The 27,490-nt window shown below is 38.9% G+C and overlaps 1 protein-coding gene and 1 long non-coding RNA gene across 4 annotated transcripts in view; one reads left to right on the plus strand and one right to left on the minus strand.

Moving 5' to 3' along the window:
- LOC147910662 (uncharacterized) overlaps positions 1-27,490 on the plus strand; it is a 446,179-nt gene that overhangs the window by 120,070 nt on the left and 298,619 nt on the right. For all 3 annotated transcript variants that reach the window (XR_015548455.1, XR_015548454.1, XM_087416741.1), the window contains exon 2: positions 6,015-6,091. Coding sequence is in view for 1 of the 3 variants with exons in the window: in XM_087416741.1 (XP_087272867.1) it covers positions 6,015-6,091 (77 nt within the window). In the remaining 2 variants the exon portion in view is untranslated. The remainder of the gene's footprint in view (positions 1-6,014; positions 6,092-27,490) is intronic.
- LOC147910664 (uncharacterized) overlaps positions 6,083-27,490 on the minus strand; it is a 31,385-nt gene continuing 9,977 nt past the window's right edge. Inside the window, exon 4 of the long non-coding RNA XR_015548456.1 lies at positions 6,083-17,202. This is a non-coding gene — a long non-coding RNA (uncharacterized LOC147910664). The remainder of the gene's footprint in view (positions 17,203-27,490) is intronic.

Consider the following 27,490-nt stretch of genomic DNA (forward strand, 5'->3'; position numbering starts at 1 on the left):
GAGGATTGATTAATTATGTACACAATTGCTTGTCGAGAATGATAGTATATAATTCATCACAAGTCACGGAATTAGAAGCTCTTGACGCACGTAAAGATATGGTTCTAAGGCTGGAAATAGTTCTCATCAAAATTACGCCATTATCAGACTCTGCGAGCTAACACGCGGCCAATAGCGAACGTACTCTGCACTCCGGTCGATTAAACGGCTGAAATTATATCTTCGAACGTGGTGGATACAGGCACGTATATTTCGCGCGGGCAGACCCTACATGCGATCGACGATCGTTGCTCCGGTCACCGTGCGAAAGCTATTTCGCGTGAGCGCAACCTCACCCTCGCCGTGGCCGCGCTACACGGCAGCGATAGGCGAGTACCAGCAGCAGTGAGTCCGATCGACGCAACGCTCACGAGTGGCGTGTAAGGACGATCGGCGCAGTGCTTGTTGCGGAATGGGGAACCGCGTGTACTCGCAGAGAGATGCCTGCGGATATACCTCACGGAGCTTCTACCGCGCTCTTCGTGCGCGATCGGTCTTGCTGTAATTGGAGCGATCGGCACTTGCTTTCGCACGGCGCACGGCGACCTTATCTCGTGTTCTCGTGTCGATGAGCCGTGATGGGCCGCGTGACCCTCCAACCGCAAATTCTTTCTCGAACGTATGCTGTGTCTTGAGTATGCTGTCAAAAGGAACTTTGTCTGATGTCGATAATTTGTAAGTCGAACAATCTCTTGTGTGACGCAAACCTGGAAGGCTCGATTAAACTAGAAAAAGAAATTACAGACCGTGTCTGTTGGGTGAAAAGGTGATACGCTCTCTCTACATCAACCGAATGTTAAAATATCTCGCCGATCCACACTGACTGCTGGTAATAAACTCTTTACAAGCCGCAGATTTAAACGTTATGTACAGGTGAATTATATTATACATGTGAATTATATCCCGATTGGGGATTCTTATTTTCATATTATAAAGTAAAGATTACACCTATGTTAAATTATATGAACGTGGCAATAATCTAGTCTCGATTACGAAAGTCCAACGATAGAGCTTCGCGAGTGGAGCGATGTCGAATGGTGACACGCCAACGCGCGCGCTGTTCTTACGCTGCATCACCTCTTTCATTATATCACTTACAACTACTACCGCACAATTTCTTTCTCCTCGGTCATAAATACAACGGGCATTTTTCTCGCGAGGTGTGTCTCGACAAGGGGCGACGTAAATCGTTCGATTCGCATACGAAGCAGAGGAAGGGAAAGAGAGGGAGCGACCACTTGCTTCAGGATTTCGTATTCATATGTACCGTGGGAGAGCGGGAGAAAGATCTAGAGAGAGAGAGAGAGAGGGAGAGAGAGAAAGAGAGAGAGAAAAAGGACGAAGAGACCTCTTCGACCGAAAGTCGAGTCCAGCGAGAGCGAGGAGGATAGCAAGGAAAAACGACGGGAGTTACGAGGACGCCTCGTCATAAAGATGAAGGCGCCTCCGCTCGTAGCTGCTCCCTTCGTCCGAGGACGGCGTAACCGTCCAATTGACTCCCGTATATACCCGTGGAGGAGGCATGATTCAGCCTGGCCGACTACCACGCTCGCTACCGCCGACGACTCGTGATGCTCGTGACCTGAGAGCCTCCTCCGTATACGACGATCCTCCTTTCGACGATCGATCGTCTCGTGCTACCGCTCCACGCTAAGTCGCGCTTAGGGATTTCACGGACTGATATGTCCGGCTCGCCTTTCGATCGTCGCATTGAACGTACTTATCGGATCTCAAGCTGTAGTCTAGCTTTTGTTAGCAAATAATTTACAATTTCGCAATATCGTTCTTAAATACATTTTAGCAAAGTCCAAAGAAAAATAAGAATTGTTGAAAATTATATCCTCTTTATAAATTTTCAGTAATATTTAAAATTTCTTTTTATACGAATTAATACGAAATTGAAATCATTTTCCCTTTAAGGTGAGATTTAATTAAACAGGATTTAAATTTCATAAGAACTAACTAATGTTTTGACATTGCCCTCTGAAGCTTCCAGTTTTTTACTTAATTTTCACACTATACATTCATTGTCAAAAATAAAGAGGCACCTAAATTTAATAAGCACTTTAAATTTAATCAATAAAATTGTCAATTTTCTCAATTAAAAAGATATCAATTTAGTCAAGCTTCGAAATTATTTTATTTCATCAAAATTTAAAAGAATGTTTTTTTTAAACCCGTATTACCATAAATATACACATTTTCATTAAGTCTGATGCGTACGCAAAGTCTGTATATGACGATGTATCGCGTCTTACATATAAGCGGGCCAAGTTAATTTAACAAAAAAGTCGCCGTCATAAACCGGCAATTCGACCATTAATTACGCAAACGAGAATCAGCTAATTGTACGAAGTAATAACAACCTCCTTCGACGCAGCTGCCCGGCAGAAGATACGCGTCATATATGAACAAGTAGTTCACCTCGTGCCTCGATGAATGTTCTTTTTCAGGTCACCGTCGACAAGATTACGGAAGGGAAAACCGAAATTACAAATTTCTCTACGTCGTCGTATATATTCACCGATTTTATCTCGCTCCAACGCAATTATTTCTCTGAACAAATTTAAATATTTTACATGAAACAATTAAATGTTACAATTTAAATGTTTTATACGTTATAAATTCTTTGTAAAAAGAGAAAAAGAAAAAGAAAGAGATATATGCGAGATCATATAATTTATTAATTAACTTAATCTGGCACGAAAATGCATGAATATATCGCTGTCAGGTTCATGCACATTAGCAACTAACGTTCGCGCGTAATTATACGCTCGAACATCGAAATCAGGAATCGTCCTGGCACCGCGTCTCATTTACCCTCGCGATGATGCCTTCAAAACGTCACGGTTATTAACGATATTAACACTCGCACATCGTGAGCATCGTCGATACGGACGGGCGCTGCGTTGAAGACGGTACAGAGATCGCTTGAGTTGCAAAATGCAACTACGAGACGCGTGAGATTTCGCTCGCGGCTTTAATTACAATTTCCTCAGTCAGCGATTATGTTTGACAGCGTTTTTGGTCCTTCGTTCTTTGATGATAGCCAGTGAAGACACAAACTCACTCGAGCATGAAATTTGACTTGAAATCTGCCCCAATTAAGTGGAATAAATTGGATTTTAATATTTCTCTCTTTTTATTTCAAATAACAAAGATTAATATTAGAGCTCAATTTAGATTAAACGTTGACTTAAATTTAGATTTAAAATTGTTACCTCATTTTCTAATAATTTACTTTGTTATTAATCCTATTTCTGTGTTATTATTTTTCTTATTTTACAAATTTTTCATTTATCTCATAACACTAAATCATCTAATTACGAAAGAGCGAGAGCGCGCCTGCGGGTGAATTAAATCCAACACGATACATGTGCCAGTTAGATGCAGGCTCTTGCTGATTACGGCGTAATTGTGGGAAACTGCGATTACACGGGGGTAATTATTAATTGATAATGTGATTGCACGACGCGGCGTCGAGCTGAGCTGAACCAAGCTGATCCGAGCCGAGCTTAGCTGTAGCAGTGGACCGCATTCGACGACCGACGTGACGGAGCGCGACGATTGTATCCGCGCGTATTTCATCGCGAATGAGGGAGGAAGGGTGGCCTCGCTCGACGAGATTCGAATCTAACGGGACGTATATGGCGGGAGATAATGACGGCGGTGATAATATCGATATTATTATGGACTAGCGACGTGACGTTCGGGTATAGCGAGGCTGCGGCGAGAAGAGGCCGTGCGAGGCGCGCGCGATCGTGCCGATACAAGTGATGAAATATGCGCGATACCGGGCGAAGACACGCGTGAAAGCACGTGCAATGTTAATGGACGTAAAAACAAATTATGAAAGCGGCCGGTAATTAACCGCTCTTAATCGAATTACGCAAAGCGGCTCGCGAAATTGTAACATTAATCACCGTGAAATGATTTTTTTATCATCTCGCGTTCTCTACTTACAGGACGGTGTATGAAGAACGAGAGAACAAAGGCGAACAAAAAAAATAAAATGAAACTGAAATTTACCGACAATAACTAGCGATAGTTTCCGAGATGACATTTTTATGAAAGACGATTGTATTTTATTTTTTCTGCTCCGAAACTTATAAATAAAATGTAAATATTTGGAGATAATCTAATTAAATTTCATTCTTCTATATCAACGCAGAGCAATCCGGGTTCGCCGACCGGCAATCGGATTGTTTAAGCGTTTGAGTTATTTAAAGCGATCATTAAAATTGATTACGAGACCGTTCCTCGTGAGCGTCCCACACGCCGCACAGGCGGTTAAATAATGAACGCGGTACGATCTACCGCGTTACATTAATCAAAGGACACATGGATGCTAGCGGTATCCGTCGTACAGCCGCGAAAGATCAGAGAGAACATACCAGGCGTTATCATTGTGCATTTTTTACTGTTCCACATTACATAATCCCGATACTCATATTAAAAGCGATCGCGTCCATTCTTTATCTTGATTGGAAACCTTTTATTAAAACTATCACCGGCTTTCTTTGACAAAATGCAAAATTGACCCTTTTATATTAAAAGAACGGCTTTGCTGAAGTATATTTAAAAATTTAACCATAGTCACAGATCTGAAAATAATTTTGTTGGATTAAAAAAAATTACATAAGAATCTCAAACTTATTGCTAGAATGAAAAAAATTTTGTAGCGTTATTGATTATCATGTTTGATTTTCCTATATAACAATTTTGATAATCCAACAAAATTATTTTCAAATCTGTCTAGCTAAATTTTTAGATATTTTAAATTTTAGTTATTTCAGCAAAAAGTCATTCTTTCCATGTACATACCTTTCATTTCATTTTCTACATAGTTATGATGAAAAGAAGACATTAAATAACGTTCCAAGTGCATACCTTCATAAAAATAAATCAAGATAAAGATATATCTCTTTTAGATATCAGATTTGATTATACAGAGTAAACAAAGAAGGAGTGTGTTTCAAATCGCTAACAAGAAAATCAGGTTTAATTCAAATCAGATTAAAAAAATAAAAAATTACACGCGCAAGATAAACGCACCGACTGTAATGACCGTGAAAGATTCAAGGCGTGCAAGATCCCACGATCGATCCCGTTTTTTGACTTTCGATCGCGCGTAATCGATCGCGCCAGCTGTCACGCTCGAATGAAGTCATTCGAGCTTATCCGCGTATCGCGCGTATATTAGCTCGACGCTAGCTCGACGCCTGTTCTCACAGTCCATCGTGACCACGGCTTAGATCCTTACTCGATCGAGTAACCCGCACTCATTCGTATTCCTATTCTTGCCCCTGTTCCGAACTCCGCGCCAGCAGCACGCGTGCCTATCCATAAAATGCGAAACATGCGACCCGCGGCGTCATTGATGTCTCGCGGAAATTGGCACGGTGAAAGCATTATCCGACCGAAACGATCTTTGATCTTCTTCTGCATATCCATCATCGCGCAAGTTATACGAGACACGTCATGAAACATTGTGAGCGTACGTCGCGCGAATAAGCAATGTTTCTTTAACGTTATCGCGAATATTAATGGAATCAATCGTAGCAACGGTAATTAATTCAAGTGCGTACACTGAGAAAAAATGTGTGTATTCAATTTTAATAAATATTTGCTCGAATAGTACTAACTTACGGTAAATAAATATATATAAATATAAATAGTCTTTTTTTCTACCGTTTTATAAAATTTTGAGAAATATTATTATTTTTAATTAATTAAAAATTGAATTAAAAATTAATTAACAATCAATAACCAATCTATTAATATTCTATTCCAATGTACTGCTGTTAGGAAGGTTATTATTATGATCAGTATTTTATGATTAAGATACTTATACAGAAGATATAAATTATATAGAAGATATTATATAGATAATAATAACATATGTGTACATATTACTATTATCAACGTGATTTCATGCAACTTAACGATTTCTTATAGTTGTTTCATTTTTGCAGGATTAAGACGATCGAACAACGTTCCCGTAACGGAGTAACATTATCTGGCTCTACGATCTCAAGGCGAGGAAAGATGGGTGAGCGATATCCACCGATTCACGAGCTCGTAAAGATAGCAGAAATTTATTGACCGATCTTCAGTTCCGATTTCGAAGCCGATCGATTGGCATTCGTATTGCGCGAGATTCGCTTTCACGCACATGGAACCCCAAGAGAAAATCCGAGATCTTGTTTTTCATCGATCTGCATTTTTTTTTTTTGAGAATGTTTTTTTCTCTCCCCTGTGTGCGTTCTGTCCTTCGAAAATGAGAAAGACTCGATTTCGCTCGCCCACGAGTAGAAAGTTTCTTCGTTTATTCAGCCGCTATATGTGTATGTAAAAAAAAAACCTTCCAGGAAAAAAATATAATTGCTGTTCCGTACAAATTAGATTTTTATAAGCAAAAAATTCACGACGTTAAAAAATACTTTAAATAATTTTTAATTAGTCAGTGTATAAGAGTTTCGAGAGCGATCCGCACGCAAGGCCGTGTATAATCCGATACGTCCCAGCAACTGTATCTACTTTCTTCTTTCTACCTGTCGTTCGCTCTGCACTCGCGTGAGCTGCATGTATATGGGATATCCGGTACAGACGTATCTCGGCAATCCGCTTGACCGTAGCAGATGTGAAGATATCTATTATTTTGATCCGCGTTGTCCCGTTAGGATAAGTAAATATTTATACGCAGGTACGAGTTCGAGCGATAAGATCTATACGGTTAAGCAAGCAAAGCGTAATATATGACACCTCCGAAATAATTCAACTTGATTATAATTATAATTGAACTTAATTAATTATAATTAGTTATCGCGTTGAATATGTATTGCAGTATTTAAATCATTTACTATGAAATGAAAATGTGGAGACTTTTATACAAACAGATATAGCATATTCATATGTATATTTTCTGAAAGTATGGAGAAAACCTGTGGCATTAAAGGTGAAATGTTTTTCTAAACTGAGAAGAACTGACGGTTATGTTAAAGAAAGAATCCATGCAATCGACCGAATTTGAAATTCCAGCATATGGCTGCTGATAAATCAGTGACAAATAGAAATGTCGCGCCTCCGTTAAATTTCGTGCCTATGTTTCTCGCTTAAAGTTTATACTGTCGGTCTCACTTTTAAAGACTATTATCATCTATCCAATAAAATTTATAGTTCATCGCGGTCTTGGATTAAATTATATTGCGCAATTCCCGATCGGGATGTTGCGTCGCATTTCTTCGTATCGATCTTTTTTCACGGTTCTCCGTTATTTATTTTGATAAAAAGCCTGTTCTCTATCTCTGAATTGCACACCGTGCAATTAACTGAAATAAAACAAACTATATTTGTTTCACCTTACCTTACTGCATTGATATGCACCAGTTCAGAGAGTTCATCGATAAAGAACAGACTTAAAATATGCGGAATACCGGTTCGATCTCGTATTACGTTAAAACGAATAAAAAGAAAAAATCGACGCCAACGCGGTAATCGACGGTCGTTGATCTTGACTGCAAAAGGTTATTTATTAACACAAGTATTAATTTACAGGTCCAGCTGTAACAAAATATTTGGCAATCGTCGATATTTTTCACTATACGTACACATTAAAACTTGTACGTAATTATGCAACGATTCTCACACGTAGACAAATAATTTCTCACACGGAATAACTTAAAAAAAAAACGTTTTTAATGTGGATTAATTCAAATTAAAAGTTGAAAGAAACAGAATATAATAAATAATAAATAAAATAATATAACAAATATTTTTTATTGTAATTGGCGAACTCTTTTATCAGTCTGTTCCACATGCAATTGCTTTCTTAATTACTGATTTTAGTTATCGCATGTTCATCTATAATTTCAATTTTATACTTATAATTTATAACTTTTCAAATTAATAAATAAATCATTAACAAAATAATTTTCAAAATAAAAGAGAATTACTTATCTTTAAGGAATAAAGATGTGCTGTATTAATAACATACAGCGTTAATAATTATAACAAGTAGTTATAGCTATTTAATTGCTTATTAACACCGACGAATTACACGCGACCGCAGCACGTCGTCACGTTGTAGCAGGAGTATATTATACGATTCATTAAAACGTAACGATTCAAGATTGTCAAGATTGCATTGCGATGTAATAACAGCAACAATTACCGTCATTATGCTGTTCAGTGAGAATTTTTGATAATTCGCGTTCAATAAAATGTGCGAGAAAATAACATTTAAAACAAAGAAAAATTAGAAGCAAACAAGAGATGTTTATTTTCACCGAAAGCTCCGCGCGAAAGAGAATTGAGGCAGTTTTCTATGATCGGATATGATGTCATTTATGAGGTTGCCATTAAGAAAGAGATTATGGTTTCTGCACGTGGGACTTGTACTTTCATTAAAATATATATTTCAGATTTAAGTGATTTCCATCACTAACGATGTTTTACAACCTTAAAGGATTATGTGATTATGTAATTTATTAGTTCTTTGAGATTTTCCGCACAAAAGTTATATACGACGTTTATTACTAATTAGGGAGAATACTAATTAATTCTCGTAAATAATCATTTCTCATTAAAATGATTAATGTGTGTGAGAATGAAAAATGTAGAATTTAAACATTGTTGAAAGACTATTTACTGAGATAGGCGACAATTTGTGCTACTCAAGTCAGAGAAGTTAACGGTGCGTATGTTTACAAGGTCTCGAAAAAAGGAGTCTTAAGTCGTATTAATCTTAAAATGAGAAAGAGTGTAGAAAGAACAGTCTCAAAGGAAGAGATACTGGACTCGTGTCGCAAAACGGACGCTGTTGCTGCATTCTAGATTGAGACGACTCTCGGCCAACCTCGGATACCGGGGACTTGTTTACGAGGCCATATAGCCACTGATATTTACAATGATGTCGTATGTGCGCATGTAAAATCATTGCATCACGATCGTGTGCAGACGCCCCACTGGCTTTACGTTCGACATACATCTCGGTGTTGCATTCATGACTCCGGTCGTTGCTCGAAACCAGTAAGCCGATACTGGACTGAGATAATTATGATCCAACGCAGAAACTTAAACAATTCAATAACGCGACACTTATTCGCTCATAAACGCGAGCATACTATTATTTATATATTATTAGTGCTTTTTATTATTATACAGTCTAGATTTTGTAGTCGTTAATACGTTTGCATTCATCATCCTTTAATTATTTATTCTTACTAACGAAATAATTGCTGACAAATTGATTTAAATCACAAATGCTTCGCATATTGCGCTTGATGTCGAACATGATTTTCTATTAAACAGAAATGGAAGAATTCTGGTTTCATTCTTTTTTTAGATATAGCGTATCACGATAACGGGAGTGTTGCAGCAAAGATTAGAGAACAGATCAGTCAAGCATTTCAAGAGTAGTTATTTTCCACATATTCTTTCATAAAATTAGATTTTATTATATAAAACTCGGACTCAATTCTACTTTGAATTGCAATCAAGGAAAATCACAATTTCATTCTATTATATAATTTGGTATAATTTATAAAATTAATTTTCAGAAAAAAAAAATTAATTTTCAGAATTAATTTTTTGTTATTCCGTGCGATATTTTATAACAAAACCTTTCTTTAAAAAAATGTACTATAAATAAAGTTGAGTCACAATTTTATTCTTGGCACTATTTTAGCGATTATTCTGTTAGCAAAAAAATTATCATCCAAGATAGATGAATACCGCGCTTTTTCTAAAAATTCTTGTTGAACAACCCAATACGTTGCAAAACATTACGAATTCTTATTGAGTAGTTCAGTAGGTTGTTATTTAAAATATTCGACATGATATAGCCAACGAGCACGGGAGATATGGATATTCCCCCGCGTGAATTTATTAAGACTTTAAATTAATGCAGAGAGGAGGAGAAAAAAGAAGACGGTGGACAGCAAAGACGAAGAAAGAGATGCGGAAAGAAACGAGAGCATGCGCAGGGGCGAAGATTACTAGACGATCGCGAACTGACATATTTTCTCCGGACATAAAGTCCAAAGGTAGAGATGTAATTTCATGCAAAAGAGTTAAGACCTCACCAATCTGTGTTGCCAGGTCCAGAAAAGAGGAGAAAACTTGGACGAGTGATATGTAAGGTGAATATTGGCAAAGATATCGAGAAGAGAGAGAGAGATAGAGAGAGAAGGAGGAGGACGGAGGGGGTGGGGGGAGGAAGAGGAGGCAGAGAGAATCAGGCTTCTGAGGAACGAAAGAAGCAAGTATGGTACTGGAATGTATGTGTACATTTCGCAAAGGAGAAGTGCAGGAGGAGCAACGGGAGCGAATAAGAATGTACTCCGAACTCTCGACATAACGGGTAGCAATGTAACCAGATCACGACGAGAACTCGAGTTTGCCTTTCGCGGAGCGGAGAGGAGAGAGATGAAAGGGGGAAAGCGGCGAGACGCGGACAGCGGTGGTGCAGGTATCTCGACGACACGGTATCGCGATTATTAACAATTACAATTGATTTAGCATTGTTCCATGCGCGCGCGGCGTATTATTCAAATTTATTCAAATCAATGCCACCGCGCGCGCGCACAATCGGAAGGAAAGGTAGGCCTTCGATCGACGTGCGGCTCGCGGCTATGTAATTCGAACGCATGCCGAGCCGGGAGGTCGATAGACGACGATCAAGCGTATTGGGATAAGCGACGATAAATGCATGTAGTTTTAAAGAAGAATCCACGGCCTTACCGTGCGATCGATATACTAGTGATTTGCATGTAATCCATCGAGGGGGTGTCGATGGACCGTTAGTCGCTGTATCAAGGGACTTATTAATTTGCATACAGATCTCAACCAGTGAAGTCTGTCGATCCGCTCTCGCTCGTTGTCGACCCGTATATGGTAGAAACGAGTTGCTCCGATGTTGCTGTCCCACTGGACGAAGGTACTGGCAGCAACGGAACGCATCGAAATACATTTTATATCATTGTGATATAATCCGGCGTCGTCCGGTTCTTATAAGGATCCACCCGGCAGAAGGCTTTTATCCGCTTTCACTTTTCGCGCGCTGATGGAAAAGGGACTGTGAATCGCTTAATTTGCACGGATTTTTCACGGCGGAGAAACGCAAAAGAAGGAACGTTTGTTACCTTTTATATCGCGCTCGTGATACGCTCAATTTATATGGTATCTCTTCGCATGAGGAGGCATTACACTTAAAAATATAATTTATTTTACATCTTAATTCGTCTCGGGCTCAGAAACGTTATATGTTTTTTATAACCGTTATATATATGTAAGTATGTTTTGTTATTTCTTACAACAATTTTCATGTAAGAATTCGCTGTGCGGGATATATTCGTTACTGGATATATTCAATACTTAAAAAAAAAATGAAGAAATTAAATAGGTTAAAATTTAAGGAACAAAAAGATTTTCAATTTCTTAATTTGAGAGTGATCCTTATCTTTTAACGTAGATAATTACTTGGTATTTGTATACGTAATTAAAATCATTATTATTAACAACAGATTATTGATTATTTCCCAATTTATTGACAGTTATTATTGGATCTTATAATTTTCTTAAAAGTAAGGAATCAAACAAGTACTAAACGTAATAAACACATTAAGTAACACATTTCTAAAAAATAAAGATTTTATTATATTTAATATATTTTTGTTATGGATTTTCGATGGCATTATATGTATGTATATTTAAAGATTCGTAAATGTAAAGAATAATTATTAAAAAAGAGAAAATATGTTCAAAGAAGAAGAAAACAATATGCAACAATATTTTACAACTCACACTTTCTCACTGTTTAAGTTCTCACTGTTTATAAAAACATCCCAATTGATTATCCTGATTAACACGCTTTTTAAGTGGGGAAGCAACTAATTCAACGTTTAATGATGATTCGTGTATCTGACACCAATCACGTTTGGTCAAGCTCGAGTCGCTCGATTAGATGAGTCATTAATGAAGGTGGTGTGCATTGCACCATTCGTTCTCCGTGCACACCTACGAGCACGCGGCTCTATGTGTATCCATACAATCCTCTCCATACGTAATCTTGGCATTCTATCGCGAGCAGATCGCAGTATCTATCGCGGATTGCTTTCCGATACCGTAACTACTGCACACAGTGTCGCGGTGCTTTCGAAAGAACGTCGACGGCGGAATGCGTGGTCTGATCTTATTCCTAGATCAAGGACTCCTTTAATCGCTAATCGATGCTCTAGTTCGATGAACGCTCGATAGAAAAGAGTAGGTAAAGGATAGATGGATAGAAGGCCTTGTCCGTTGAATCGAATTGCCGTGAAAGCAATATACCGATTGCAATCAAGTCAATCATTTTATAGAAAGTGCGAGTCGATATTAGAAGTCAACAAACTGGAAAAAGCTATCAACTGATTTTCTATCTGCAATGTAAGAATGTTGAAATTATATTTATAATTTCATTGCTATATTTTCTGAACAACATTGATAATGTCGTTCTATCTATTGAATTCTGTAGAGATGAATGAAACCAATTCTATGTGCGTAAATTTATTCTACTGTTGTGAATTACGAGATTATGTAAATTTCCACGTAATAGCATCAATTCAGATTTCTGTTGAACAGATTTTCTCTGTATTTTCCCATATTCATCATTATTACTTATCGTAATTAGATAGGTTTAGACTTTGGACATTAACTATTTTGAGCATTGATAAAACCGCAACTCATTTCTCAATGAATAATTCCGTGAGAATTCACTAGATGTATCGAATTATATTGATTCTTCGTACATTGCGGTTTGCGGTCACAATGCGACAATCGCTAAGAAAAGATTCATACGTCATTTATAGTTATTTTTTGCTCGAGAATAAAAAGTATACTGTCATCAAAATAGACATAAGAGATGAGTTTACAAATACAAAAAATTAATTTTAAAAAATTACAATCGTACACTAAAAATTTCATACATAATGCACACTGCTTATTTAAATCGCGTTTGATATCTTCGATGACTGGATCATAATATTCCTAATACAACAATGACCACTTGGATCTAAAGAAGCAGAAGATCACTCGAGTTTTTAAGATCGTAATCGAGTCAGGTGCCAGAAAGCGATCTCTCTTTCTCTCTCTTTCTCTGCGCCTCAAAGAAGTGTCCTACCTGGGGCGACGAGGTGATGCCCTTATCCGACCGAAATATACTTTCGCCACTTACGCGACTCTCCTGAGGCACATCCTCCGGTTGGACATCCAACCTGTGTCTTCTCTCTCTCTCTCTCTCTCTCCCTCTCTCTCTGTCTCTCTCTGTCTGTCTGTCTATCACCTGACGTATCTGATGCATGTATACGCACCCGTCCCCGAGCCTCTCTCCGCTTTTGGCACTCCTCGCTTTTCGGTGCCGCGACAAATTGGAAATTACCCTCTCGCGCACGCGGTCGCCGTGAGATTGAGATTAATTGATTTTTTCGACAAGCGAGCTCTCACTACGGCCCACGTTCTCGCTCCGCTTTACCATTTTCGGACGAAACTCACGATCGAGATCGTGAGAACCGTAACGGACGAGGGGAGCGTTAGAGTGCCTCGGGAGGAAGAACGAGTAAACCGAGGCGAAGAAGCTTCACTTTCCTCACTCACCGAATCTCACCGTACGACCGAGTTGCGTCATATACCGAAAGTATCGAGGCGAGTATGCTGCCGATGGTAGCGATGGCCAGAATAATAACGACAAGAAGGAAGAAAGGAAAAAGGGAATAAAAATCAACGCAAAAGCAACGCGGGTGGCGGTGATGGCACTCCTTCGACGCTTGTAATTGCTTGCCGCCGAAATTGGATCGGTCCGCTTATTCGCGCGGTCTAAGAGAGCGTTTTATCGAGCAGGTGAAGGGGGAACGAGTGCATTGGTGGTGCGTAAGATTGGCTGTTGGGCACGCCAGGATAATTAAGCGACCATTTGAATTAGTCTCGGCATCAATCTTATTCAACGCGCGGCCCGATCATCGATGACGTTTCCCGCGACGCCGCCGCGCGCAAAAGAAGATAAATGCTCACGCACATCGCAAGAAAAATCTACAGAAAGTAGTGTTAATCGTCGTCCGTCGCTGCCACATGCCATCGTCGATAGTGCAAGATCGGTATAGAGGCGCGATACCGATTTCATAGTCGTGATCTCTGCCTACGTACTCATATCGCGTTCGGTAATGGACATTCTCTATTAAGGGCAGAACTCTTTTAAGGAAGACTTCGTCTGACGGCAATATATTAAGGCGCGAAGAACTGCTTTAAAAGACTCCGAGGCGAGTCAGCTTTTAGCGCCGAGTTCAGTGCATAGCCTACGGCCGATTACGAGATGGTAACAGTGCCGCTGGTAATTGTAACTGGACGAGTAATATAGGGGCGCTGCTCGTAACTCATAAGCAGGATTATTAAATTAATACGAGCGGGCCCACCTCGCGCGGCTCGCCGCGAGAAGAGGTAACCACAGGTTTTCCCTGGTTATACGTCACTAATGACATTGGCCGGTCGTTTAGACTCTAAGAAAGGTATGCGCGAGAACGAGCTCTACGAGAACGGTGGAACAAGCGCCTTGATTGCTCTAGCTGTATTTTTTGCAAATGTATCGATTATTTATTATTCTGCTCTGCTACAAAAGAGATTTGACTTGCACTTAATTCATAAACAGTTTGCTTGGAAATAATATTTATGATAATCATAATTATCTATAAGATTGATAAAAAGAGAGTGTTAACACTAGTAATTTTTATAAAAATAAATTCTACACCTGAAGTAAATTGTATGTTAGAAAAAAGTAAATTATGCCTGCAACAAATGAGTAATAAAGAAAGTAATGAGAGGAACTAAATCTCTCTCTATAGGCTCGATTTCACATGGATGTTCAAGTCTCATCACGTTTCCTCGATGTTCACGATCCTGCGCAAAACCGGTCGGGTTTCTGTTCATTCCGCTTTTCGCACCTGTCGCGGGAGTCACGAAATAGTGTCGACGTACATCTTCCCACACGAAGACGGTAAACATTAATTGAAATGTCACTCCCGCCGCGACATTTTCACTTGGTGATCGCCACGCACGCGAGCCAGCATGGCCGCGCCACGCTAACTTGGTTTGCGCGGCTTGCCGCTATAGTATCACTTCCTGGTACACCTTATTAAATTGAAAATTAACATAGCAAGAGGTATAGTCTAAGAGCGGGGACCCGTGAACTCTGCTTTGCACCGAGGAAGCATCGTTGCGCGGGCGCACACGCGCGGGTCACAGCCTGAGAGAGGAATCGTGCATTGCCAGGGGGAAATTTATCACCATAGAAGCAATTAATGGGATTTTTCTTCGTGGGCCCTGCGCACGGATCCGCGACTCACGATCGCCGCGCGGTCGCCGTTCTATGCATCGTGGTCACGTCTTCTCTCGCGACCTGTATAGCGCACTTCGCCGGGGAGAGAGAGAGAGAGAGAGAGAGAGAGAGAGAGAGAGAAAGAGAGACAGAGACGAGCCCGCGTATACATCCGCTTATGCAACGACCCGTCGCCGAGATATTAAGGCCAGCGCCAGTACGAGAGAACGCCCGATCGACGAAATCGTCTCTGCGATCATTAAAACGCTCTCGAATAAACACCGAGCGCGCTAGAATTTTAATCGCGCTGCACCAACCGGCGCGATCGCGCGTTCTCCGAATGAGGATACGTCGCTCGAGGGTCGGAGAAAATCGCTGGTGATTATTGTTTAGAAATAAGACGGAAAGAATCAATTTATTATGCCTCGATCAATGGTCCTCGCGGACAGTGAGACACTCGAATGATCAATGATTAAATGACACCTTACGCTTACCCCTGCCTATAGGATGCACGAACACATTCTGAATACGCGCAATCGTTTCAGGTAGTTTGCTTCCGTTCAACGGCGTGGTAAATCTTCATTTGTTTGAATAATAATTGATGTGTTATGTAAACTAAATTTTGATCATTTGGTCAACATATTATATACGATGGATATTAACAATAAGTAAAAGATTATAATTTCTCTAAAAGATTATGATTTCATAACACAATCTATATCTAAAACGATTTAGTTTAAAAAATATAGGTCGAAGGAAAAAATTTTTACCCCATTATTTTTTGGTACCAAAGAGGTGGTCTTCAATATTGCAAAGTTTCGATCCCCTCAAAGATGACGAGCAATTTCGCCGCAGGCGAGAAAATGATCGACCTGATAAAATAATATCAAGATGATTGAGAGACACGCACGTGGACGTTTGCAAGCGTATAAGTGCATGTAATATCGAGCAATTTTGGAGCGATAGCGGTTCCGACGCTGTCGACTGAGTTTGACGTTAATTGACTATAATTACGGGGCAAACCGCTTAATTAGATGGACCTGGGATCGACAGAGGCGCCAATTCCGAAATTTATCGATGCACGACCTGCTATGGAGAATCATCGCTTGCTACGATCGAGAGAGAAGCGGAAGGATGAACGAAGAAAGCATGAAAAAAGACGGCAAAATACGAGGAAGAAGAGGATCTTTCGCGGCCGGTGTGACCGTTATCGTATCTCGCGATCTTGCTGTAACAGAAGTGCTAGCCGAAGCAAATGCCGACGTTAATTAACCGATGCCGTCGCTAAAATGCATCCTCGTATCCTATGTCTCGTTCTGCACGATCGCTAATCGTACGGGCTATGTGTGACAATCCACACGATTTTTACGTGCGAAGAACAATCTTTTTCATGCTCTCGCTGATCGATATCTGTCGCTTGGAATCGAATCCTTCGATACACCGTTCGTAATAAAAAATATTGTAAAAGAAATCTTAATCCTTCTGATCGGTTCAAATTTACTATACGATCATATCGTTTGGATCAAATGATTAAAAAACGCTCTAAAAATAAAAAAAAAAACAATTTTCATAGAAAAATCATCTTACGTTACAGATAGAGTCATAAGATACCAGAAAAAAAAATTTTTTAATAAAATATTAATAAAAATTGGGTCAAATAGATCCGAACAGAAGATTTAATGCACGTTTTGCGAAAAGTAATTTGGAACGCAAAAAGTTAATAAAATAAAACATAATAATTCACTCACCCTATAATTGTTCCGCTGTTATCCGATGTCTCCCAGGTCTTCTCCTCCACTCAGATTTACTTGTTGTCAACACTGCAAAACACGATTGAAAACATGGTTAATTATGATCGTGCGTACTAATCATTGGAATGAGATAATTGCATGGCACTTAGTACGACAATCCTGACATTAAATGCACGTGATATATACTTTGCATATATTACAATGAAAAAAAATCCTAAAAAAATATCAAGCTCTATAATTTATTCGATACCTGCGAATCTCGCAAATTAGCACATAATCTTAAATGGCGAATGATTTTAATAAATCATAAATGACACACATGATGTGGCAATGAAATTCATTTGATGAATGCTAAGAAAATAAATAAATAACACCACTTAATATAAATTTTAATAGCACAAATCATAAGCGCGATAGTGTCATAAAATTGGTCATCAACATAGGCTCGCGATTGTAAAATAGACGTTCTATAACTAATATTGAATTTTAATTAGTCTTATTTATATATATATATATATATATATATATATATATATATATAGTTTAACCAATGGTAAAAATCATATTAATTAATACAAAAGTCGTCATTAAGGCCAAAACAAATTCCTGCTTTAAAAAATATAATTGTTGTTTCGATATGTTTATATGTCTCGTACAGTAATTAATTAACGTAATTATATATATTATTATATATTATGTTTAATTAATGGCACGAAGTGATAATCAACAAATGTTCCCGATAAGCATTAAACGTGATCACGTTTCAAGAGATAATAAGGATAGAAAAACAATTTGCATTCGTTTCAACGTAAGCTTAATTTCCTTGAATTTTATACAAGGTAATAATGATAATTCAATAATTTTACATGCAGACTGAGTGGATCAAAGATATCCAGCATGTAACTCTCAAACTTTCTAATACGTAAATACATAATAAATCCATCATCCGCGTGGTTTTTTTTGAGCTGATAATCGGAAATCCATTTTTTGTAATAGTGTAATCAAATATAATTAAATATATAGTTATTACCAGCCACAGAATCAATAGGAAGTGTTATAATCAGCATTTCATCACAATTATGACCGTCACTCGTAGATTTAATCAGTATTTCGTCACGATTATGATCGTCAGTTGTAGATTTAATCGCGTTACGCTACGCAACTCGTCACGCAAAATGTTTAATGACCCGCCCGCTGTGCCTGCGTATCTTCTTTATGTAAGTCTGACTTCGTATTAGTAAAGCGCGATCAGAGGAAAATTCTCGTGACATTCAACCGATCCCTGCTCAGAAAGAAACGGAATGACGATCAATCGATGGCGCGACGGCACGATGGTCGGCGCGCAGTTGCGTCGCCTCATCGTAGACTCGATCGTCTCGCAATGGCTGAAACTCAGAGACAGATACCGCGGCTAAATGTCACTACAAGGTTTGCTTAATCGAGGGATTGGTTCACACGACTCATCCCGTTCCGTTTTCCCGGCCAGCTAACTGGTGTACAAGCGAGCCATTACCGTCACGCGATCTCGACGGGATCGTTTGACGTCCGGCAGCAGCGGGTGCAGGCCAGCCGAGGTCGTGCGGTACTAAAAGGGATCGGCAACGCGCCGAAAAAAAAAAAATGGAAACCGGGAGAAGATTGGCCGCCGACCGCTTCCTTGATTGCAAATGCAAGGAAATACGTCGAACAAATGTAAATAGATACCTATTATTGTATGTTTAAAAATTTTTTCCATCCAATCGTTTATAAAATGTAATAGAGATTAGAGATAATTCTATAATAAAATAATAAAATGATAAAAAAATAAAAAAATAACTCTTCAATAACCGAAAATGAGGAAAATAAGAAATTATTTTACAAATTGCCATTTTCGGAAATTCTAGCGGTACACTATCGACGATTCTAGTGTTAACAGTTTCAATTATCGAAACCTATTGCTATGCGGTATCTTATGCGATCATCCCGACCGACTTTCGTTCCGTGAGATTCCGAGCACGCCATCGACATCGACGACATCCACATCGGTGTCCACGAGAAACGACGTACCCGCGACCGTCGTGTAAAACGTCGGGATGTCATCTATTTTGACGATTACAAGACTCGAGGAGAGTTCCGCCAGTCTCGCGCGCACAACAAGAACGAACGGAACACGATCGGAGAGCCGCCGATCACGCCGATCGCGGGGCGAGTCACCACTCCTACAGGTGACTCACTCACTCACCACTCACTCACTATTCACTGACACGCTCGCGGCAGCAACGACGTACCTCTTCGTACGTCTACACGTGCGAGGAGAAGAAAACGAGCGCTTCCCACGTCCCGAAACTCTCTCAATTGCTTTTCAATTCGACCCCGCCCCGGGCAACGTTGTTTCTTGTCGATCGCTGGACCATAAATCGATCCTACTCATCCGTAAATTCGCGCGAACACCCGTCGATCAAAATCCTCGGATTGCCGCCGAAGGAATCGTAATACGCGAGAGCTCCGAATAGTTTCGACTGATCTCTCTCGATTACGAGCGACACAGCCCTGACCCTCGCACTCTATCATCCTGTTTCACGCCGGCTAGAATCAATCATTATCGCTATGCAAAGAGAAATTTTGCAAGGAGAAATTTTGTGTGATTATCATTACATTAAACAGCTGTAAACTGTGTATCAATTTCTCGTTGCTCGAGGCTTGTATAAGAATTTTAAAGAAGCAACGTGCGCACACTTCCATTGGATTCAAATCAAATTGTCGAATTTGTTTTACGCGTTATATAAAATGATTAATCTCAGTGATCGATCTAATATTTAATATTTGTACTATTCTACTAAAATTGTTTTTTATAACAGTTTCGATTTAATATTCTGAAAACATGATTTATGCTATGTATTTATTACGATACACGTAATTAATTTTTTGTCAAAAGTATTAAAAAGTAGAAAGTAGTAAGAATAGCACTAATAGCAATAAAATTGATCCTCCCTCGTTTGCTACCGATTGTGATCGCTCATAATTTATTAAGGGGATCACGGCGGGAACGGTCAAGGACCCCGCGCTCTTCAGGGCCGTGAAAGTTCCTTGAGAACCTAGACTTGAGAGGTGCATCATAAGAAACTCAAACGGGGTCGTTGCAGATGCGATTCTATCGATTCGATGACTACTGTCGCGTCATTTAGCCATCGTATACAAAAGAAAGAAAGCAATAATAAAGATTTAAGGATTTAAAAATATAGTACTTTTGTATGTTTTTTTTTTATAATCTAGCTCATCATTATTACTCAGTATCCCGATTCTAACCATTGTGTGTTGAGCAGCTTTTTTCCCCCATTATTACCTGCGCAATGACAATATAACGATATCGACATTGCCGTTAAGAGTTACAAAATCGGAATACAGATAAAAACTGAAGTTATTTGTCATCATCCTGATTTCAAAATGTCATCAAAGACATCATTTTGACATCAAAATAATGATAAATAATGTCTTTGCTACTTAGGCTAAGATGACATACTTTCTCATATTTACGCACAGATATAGGTACTTTTTACAATATTTGTCCAAATATCTGATAATTTTGGAAGTAAAACTGTTTATCGCATCGCAAGAAAACGCTTACGTTGCGTTTTTATAATTTACTGAGATTGCGATGTACACCGATACAATCAGAAAATTAATAATGTTAATTGCTAAATTTCTATACAATCTGAACCTTCTCGCTCGGAAGGCGGTTACATCTATTGGCATGTCATAAATCTCACGATTGGAATTACACACTATTATTACATTAATCATCCTTACTTAATCCCGAGCGTACACTTCTGTATCGGCGGAATTATCGTAATCCGTGATTCTCGGACGATAAACGCTTAATGCCAACGTATAGTCCAGGTATTGTAATACGTATATCAAAAGTGGAACTCTAGCTGCTTACGATCGCGCGAACTTTCCGACCAACATCAGCCGGCCGATCTCACGATCTTACCGGGCGATTGTCGGGACACGATCGACCTTGGTTAAAGGCAGGTATAACGTTATGCGGCAACTGGCAAGGAGTTAGGAATCCCGTAATCCGCGGCATCTTTACCTTCCAATACCCGGAGGGGGTGGCGTTATCCCTGAATCTTCAGCGGCGGCGATATGAACGCTAACAAACGGACGCTTCCAAAATCGTACGCTTCAAGTCGATAACTGCCCATGTCAGTGCGATAATACCGCGTTACTCGCAACAATTAGTGCATTTAAAAAAAAACCCCTACGTAACGTCGTTATCTTCCAACGCAGCGAACTAATCATCGACCTCTCCATCGAATCGGTGTGGTGAAGAGTCTTCAAGAAATGCGCGGAAGTTCTATGAAGCTGAAGACAAAAGGAGCGCTCGCTTTGTGTCGGAGCAAACCGCACGCATGTCAATGTTTGCTCCGGCAATTAAACCTTGTTTGGTGCGAATGCTGTGCCGTTTTGTTGCGCTCGTACTTTTCGCTCGCCCGTCAACGTGAAAGTACTCGCAGAAGCGCCGTACTGATTTATTTCCGCGGCTTCTAAACAACCGTTCACTTTTTTCGTAAGGATCCGTACGTACCTGCCTAACTATTCTCGTGTGACGAGCCGTCAACCGTCAACCGTTGTCATCATAGTCGTTGTATTCTTCGTGATAGTCGCGTCGACCGAGGTCATTCGCGAAGCTTTACAAGCGAGCAAACTAGAGCAGTTTTTTTCAGAAAGTCTGGAAGACGCTACGTCTTTTATGTATATACGTCTGAGGTGGCCGCCGATATCAAAAGAAGAATGATAATCTTTTTTTTGCTACCTGTCAATCTTTGATCTAATTTTATCGCGATTAAACGACGATTAAATATATATATTGACCGACAGTGATCGATGCGTGACGCTCCAAATCAAGTTGTATCCCAAAATGGTCCGGCACCGAATCTCGACGTTGGCTTTTTGATCGACAGCGTAGTCGACCAAACAGGATATCAATAAATTTCATTGATTGCGCGTAATTACGCATTCATTTGCATGGAAAAGTTCTGCCTCCGGCAGAAATGAGCGACGTGTGCTATATTCTATCGCGGCGTAATTACCATACGATGTCTAATTAGTAATTAGCCGGTAATATTTCGCTTCTTGAGCAATTAATAATAATTCATTAATAACCGTCTAGAGCATTAAACTTATTGCGGAGACTGAGAAATTCACGAGAATGTCGCGATAGCTTATCGATTTTGTGAGAGTATCTGAAAAGCAGATGCGTACGAAATTTCTCGCGATCGACACGACGGCAGTCAGCTGGCAGGTGAACGACTTTCAGGTGCTCGAGAGTACCATTAAACCTCCCTGCAGAAATGTGGCATATCGAGCTATATCGACGATCAAGCCGCAATAGATCGGGTCCCCGTAACAATAAAAAGAACTCGTTGGAAAGACGATGGTTTCACGCAATACAAATAAAAAATAGATATAGCGTGAGAGCTCGCAAAGCGGAGCGGAGCGGATACTGTGCGTACGTCGACTGCATTGTGCGCGTACGATCCCGGTCATTAGCCGCAATTAACCGTGACGGCTCCGACATTCCCCACGGATTTATGTACTAATTAAACTAATTAATTTATCCGCTGTGCTGCCGGTGCGCATAGATCTGATTCTTGCACTTTTTGGCATATCGGTCGCAGAGTGCCGTGACGTAGCTCGCACTTTGCGTTCTTTGCATTACATAAAGATGAAATAAACATGTGCGATCTCGCAGTTGCCTTAATTTTAACACGTTGATTAAAGAAATTTAGTCAATGTGTAATGCAAGAGAATTTTCGTGATTATGTAATGAAGAATTGATATTTTATTAGATATGAAACGCAGATCGACACATAATCTATCGCCGACTTACGTACAGGTTCATCATGAAAGTTATAAAATATTCTAAATTAAAACTGAAAAAGTATTTTTTATCTTCGTTATTTTTTTTATTAATTTTATAAAATTCTCCAAAATTACAAAATTTATTATTGTATGTTTACAAATTATCAATTAATCCATTAATATGCTTATTATTATATATCTTCTCTTTGCATTTGTTATGTAAATTACACAGAAATATATATGTGTGTGTGTGTATATATATATATATATTTCTAATTATATATATTAACTCTTTTATATAAATCTCTTTCTATGTACGCTTAACTTAATTAAAAAATTAGTTTGGTCAATTAATCTTGTGAGAATAAAGTTAGACATATATAGAAAAGGATTTACATAAAAGATTGAAAGGAAAAGAATTTACGTAGGTCAAGATTCGTGCATAATCATTGACTAATATCAGTCCGCGAAACTAGTCTTTCCTATTCTCGAGAGTCCCTGACTTAATCAAGGTTTCGCCCTTTGGGCTTTCTCACAATCCTTGAGACTCGCGCTGATTTGTTTTACAAGTCAGCGCCAAAAGGCGTCTTCACGATGCCTGGTTAGATTCGCATCGTCATTATTATTGCTCGCGTGAACGATGTATACGCATATCACATTCACGATTAGAATTTCCTTGTTAACTCAGATTTTTACATCTGCATTGCTGAGTTCAGATCGCGGAAAATCCAATTACCGTCTCGCAACGTGGGCGAAAATGTCCAAAGGTGAAAGCGGTCGTGCGAGTCGTCGCTACCATCGTGCTCCGAATTACTTCAGTAATTGAACATACAGTTGCTTGTCGGTGTTCGTGAAAGACTTGCGGATCGTTAAAATTAAACTCCTCACTAATTTTCGATGACCCGAATCGTCAGAGTGAAGCATCCCGAGCATCGATAATTCACATCAGAAAGTGCTGTCTTTCTCAATCCCAATAAATCCGATAAAAATTCAAGAGAGAGATATATACAATTTATTTCTTATCCATAGTCTAATTTCGAAATTATTAATTTATCAGATAATTGCAAAACCGATGTCTCACATGTGACATATAAAATTATTAAAATAATTCCAAAAAATTATGAAACGATAGCTGAAATTATTTTCATTTATTTTAAAAAATACTTGGCATTAATAAATTCGATTATATAAAATGCCAACATTAATTCAATAATTAAATTATCTAATATATTAAATATTTCTATTAACATATATTCAAAATTTAAATATCCTATATTATTAAATATCAATTTGACACGAGAATATATTTTTATTTTTACTATATATACAAAGTGTTCATTTTAAACATTTAAGAATTTTTAAGCACAATTGTATATATGAATACATCAAGTAACGATAAAGAAAGCCATGATCGGTCAAAATTAGATGTTTTAAATAATATATTATATATTCTTGTGTTAAATTAATTTATTCCAGATATGATTGCGAACCGATAACTTTCGGTTTCAATACAATCATTCTGAAACGCTAATAATCCCCCCTAAATTAAATTAGAAAGAAAAAAAGAAAGAAAGAAAGAAAGAAAGAAAGTAAGGCCTCAGTGGTCGAACTGACTAAGACACTCTTCCCGAAAAGTTGAGAGGTCCCAGGTTTGAATCCTGGCTGAAGTAATATTTTTCGCAATAAGTTTCTTATTTTCTTTCTTTTTTTAAATTTAATTTAGCGTTTCAGAATGATTATGTTGAAACCGAAAGTTATCGGCTCGCAATTATTATCTGAAATAAATTAATTTAATAATAATTATAAGAATATATAATGTACTATTTAAAACATCCAATTTTGACCGATCATGGTTGTCTTTATTGTATTTAATGATTTTAATATAATTCATATGTTATTTGTAAATCGTTAAAAAAGTTACGAAAAACACCTCATTATTGTTTCGTCCAGTATAAAGGTCTGCAAAGTAGCGTATAAAAGGTGGTGCTGATAGATAGGCGTTACGGATAGATAGGACGAGTCATGGTCTCTAATTAATGAATTTGTTACGAGCGTAGCAATTTGTGCGGTATTCGTTGTACGTTACTTTCGTTTAGCATGGTAAGTAATCGACGTGCTTGTGAGTAAGTATATGGGATAAATTCAACGAACGAGATGATTCAATCATTTTAATTTTTTAAATCTCGGGCAAGATTAAAAAAATTTAAGATTAAGATACGGCATTACATTGGTTTTCTGGAATCGAGAAAGATATTTTTCGAAACGATCATGTCAGAGTCATCTCGATGATACAGCATTGTAAAACGTAGGTTTTCTTTTCTCCTGTTCTTCCTAGCAGAAATATAAATGCCAAATTTACGAACAGATTGACCGTGTGAATAGTTCGACAGCGTTTGCTTTTATAAGAATTATTGTTTAACGATTCAACCGTCGTCAGATATTCGCCATACGACGTATCGTGATACACTGCTGTTCAGGTCGAAAGCAGATAATTTTGCGGGATCCCTAATTACGTTATATCTCGCAATAAAAGTCATTCCGAGCGAGAAGGATTAAGATTACGGAACACAGTGTACAAAAAGAAGCGACAGCCTGCAAAAGCGGCTTTAAACGGCTATATATATTCTCACCGTGGTTAAGCTCAGTATTCGTTTCAATGATAACTCGCGTTATATAATTCGAAACTTCGTGGATTCTCCCGTCGTAATAATGTACGAGCGGCTTCGATGAAATACACGAAAACAGATACCTGCCTCGATCCGGCGAACTAATAAAACATCTTTTAATGCATTATTAAGTATCTTTTGCCCCGCATACATGATGCGCATCCTTGGACCCTGGTACCCGTCGAGAACGCATTACGACATCTCGCGATCCAGTTTTTTGAATCGTTGAAAATTTACGAGCGATTAACGATGACTAACTAACTTCCTGGTGCAAAAGTGGGAAATCATGACGAAACTGCAGAGATATTTCACTCGCGATAAATTACACATGTTCTCTCGAAGAGAAATTTGTCTTACCCTTATCCGCATTATGATCAACTCTTGATCAATTTGCAGAACTGTTAGCTCTGTTTCTCATATCTCTCCGATCATCCACTTATTTCATCTTGTATTGTACATTCGATGATTCATCGACTGATCGATACCGGAACTTGGTGAAACGCGTATTCTCAACGACTGGTTGTTCTCCAGCTTAGAACTGCGTCCTTGAACCTCGCCTTCGCTAATGTACAATGCACGCGGTCGAGTTATTTGCTAAGTGCAGTCGATCGATCTTCCTCGACAAGATCGATCGGCCTTGCGAGGACCGGTTGCCACCGTTCGTTAAATAGCCGTTCATCGTATTAAATTAGACAATCATTGGCTGCGTTCAGCAGAGAAAGCAGCTCTGCAACTGTTATAAAATTCTTTAGTATGATTGGTTTTGTTCTTAGTTCTTTACTATCTAAATCTATAAACCAATGCTTTCACTGTTGAATGTAGCCATTGATTTTCGTCGTTCGATTTCATTGAGGGGCGATTTAACGAGCGCAACACATCTTTCGCACCCGGTCCTGAAACTAAAAGTGATCAATGGCGATATGATGGCGAAGGGAAAGAGAAAAAGACAAAAGAGGAAGAAGTATTATTGAGTGCAAGAATGAACCGATGGAGCGGCAGCTCGTAAGCGTCGCGCAACGACTTAAACGCGCCTGTAATCACATTGTTCGCCGGTAATTGCGCATTAATAGATGAGAACTAGGTCTCCTCTGACTGCGGGACTACGATGATCTCTTAACCCACCTTCACCTTGCGTAATCGTAGCGGTCGCGACTGGACAAAAATATCGGACGCTTCATTCGTTTATCATACGTTCGTTCGTGGATTCCACGCTCATAATCGCTCCAGGCGCCTCGAAACAGTTCTCCTCCGCTTTATGCTTTAAGAGCTGTGTATTATACGTTTTTTTTTGCAGGCCACCTTCACGCGATCCGACGTCGATGCCTATACCATCCTTAATCCAGGCTACGCGGCACGGTCGCACGTTGCTTCCGCTTATGAGCTGTCCGACCATCCTCGCAAATTACTCCTCTTGAATTCGCTAATCCTTCTCGATCTCCACATGCTTTATCGTATTACATAACTTTGTAAATCGTAAAAAAAAATTTGTTCACGCTTACCGTTATTTCATTTAAGCGACCTATGTAATCTTTAAACTGCATAAAATTCAACAGATTTATTTGCTGTTTTATTTCGTAACAAATAGAAGTTTACGATTAAGCAACTTTTAACGGAGTCGATGTTTTTACATCTATATTTCATCTGTGTTACACGCGACAACTCTATGAACATGTCAATCTCCATTTGTCAGCAACATTCATCCATCAATATCACGAGAGAGTAAAGGACTCCGAGTACAGAACATCGCACGAAGATTATCTCTTGGCGATTAGTCTTCGCGAGATACAATGACGACTGAGTCAGTTGGCGTAATGCGCCTGCCATGCTTTTACGTATTTGTCGATAAC

Source organism: Acromyrmex echinatior, chromosome 2 (genome assembly GCF_024713525.1).
Source record: "Acromyrmex echinatior isolate Ae372 chromosome 2, ASM2471352v2, whole genome shotgun sequence".
Taxonomy (NCBI): domain Eukaryota; kingdom Metazoa; phylum Arthropoda; class Insecta; order Hymenoptera; family Formicidae; genus Acromyrmex; species Acromyrmex echinatior.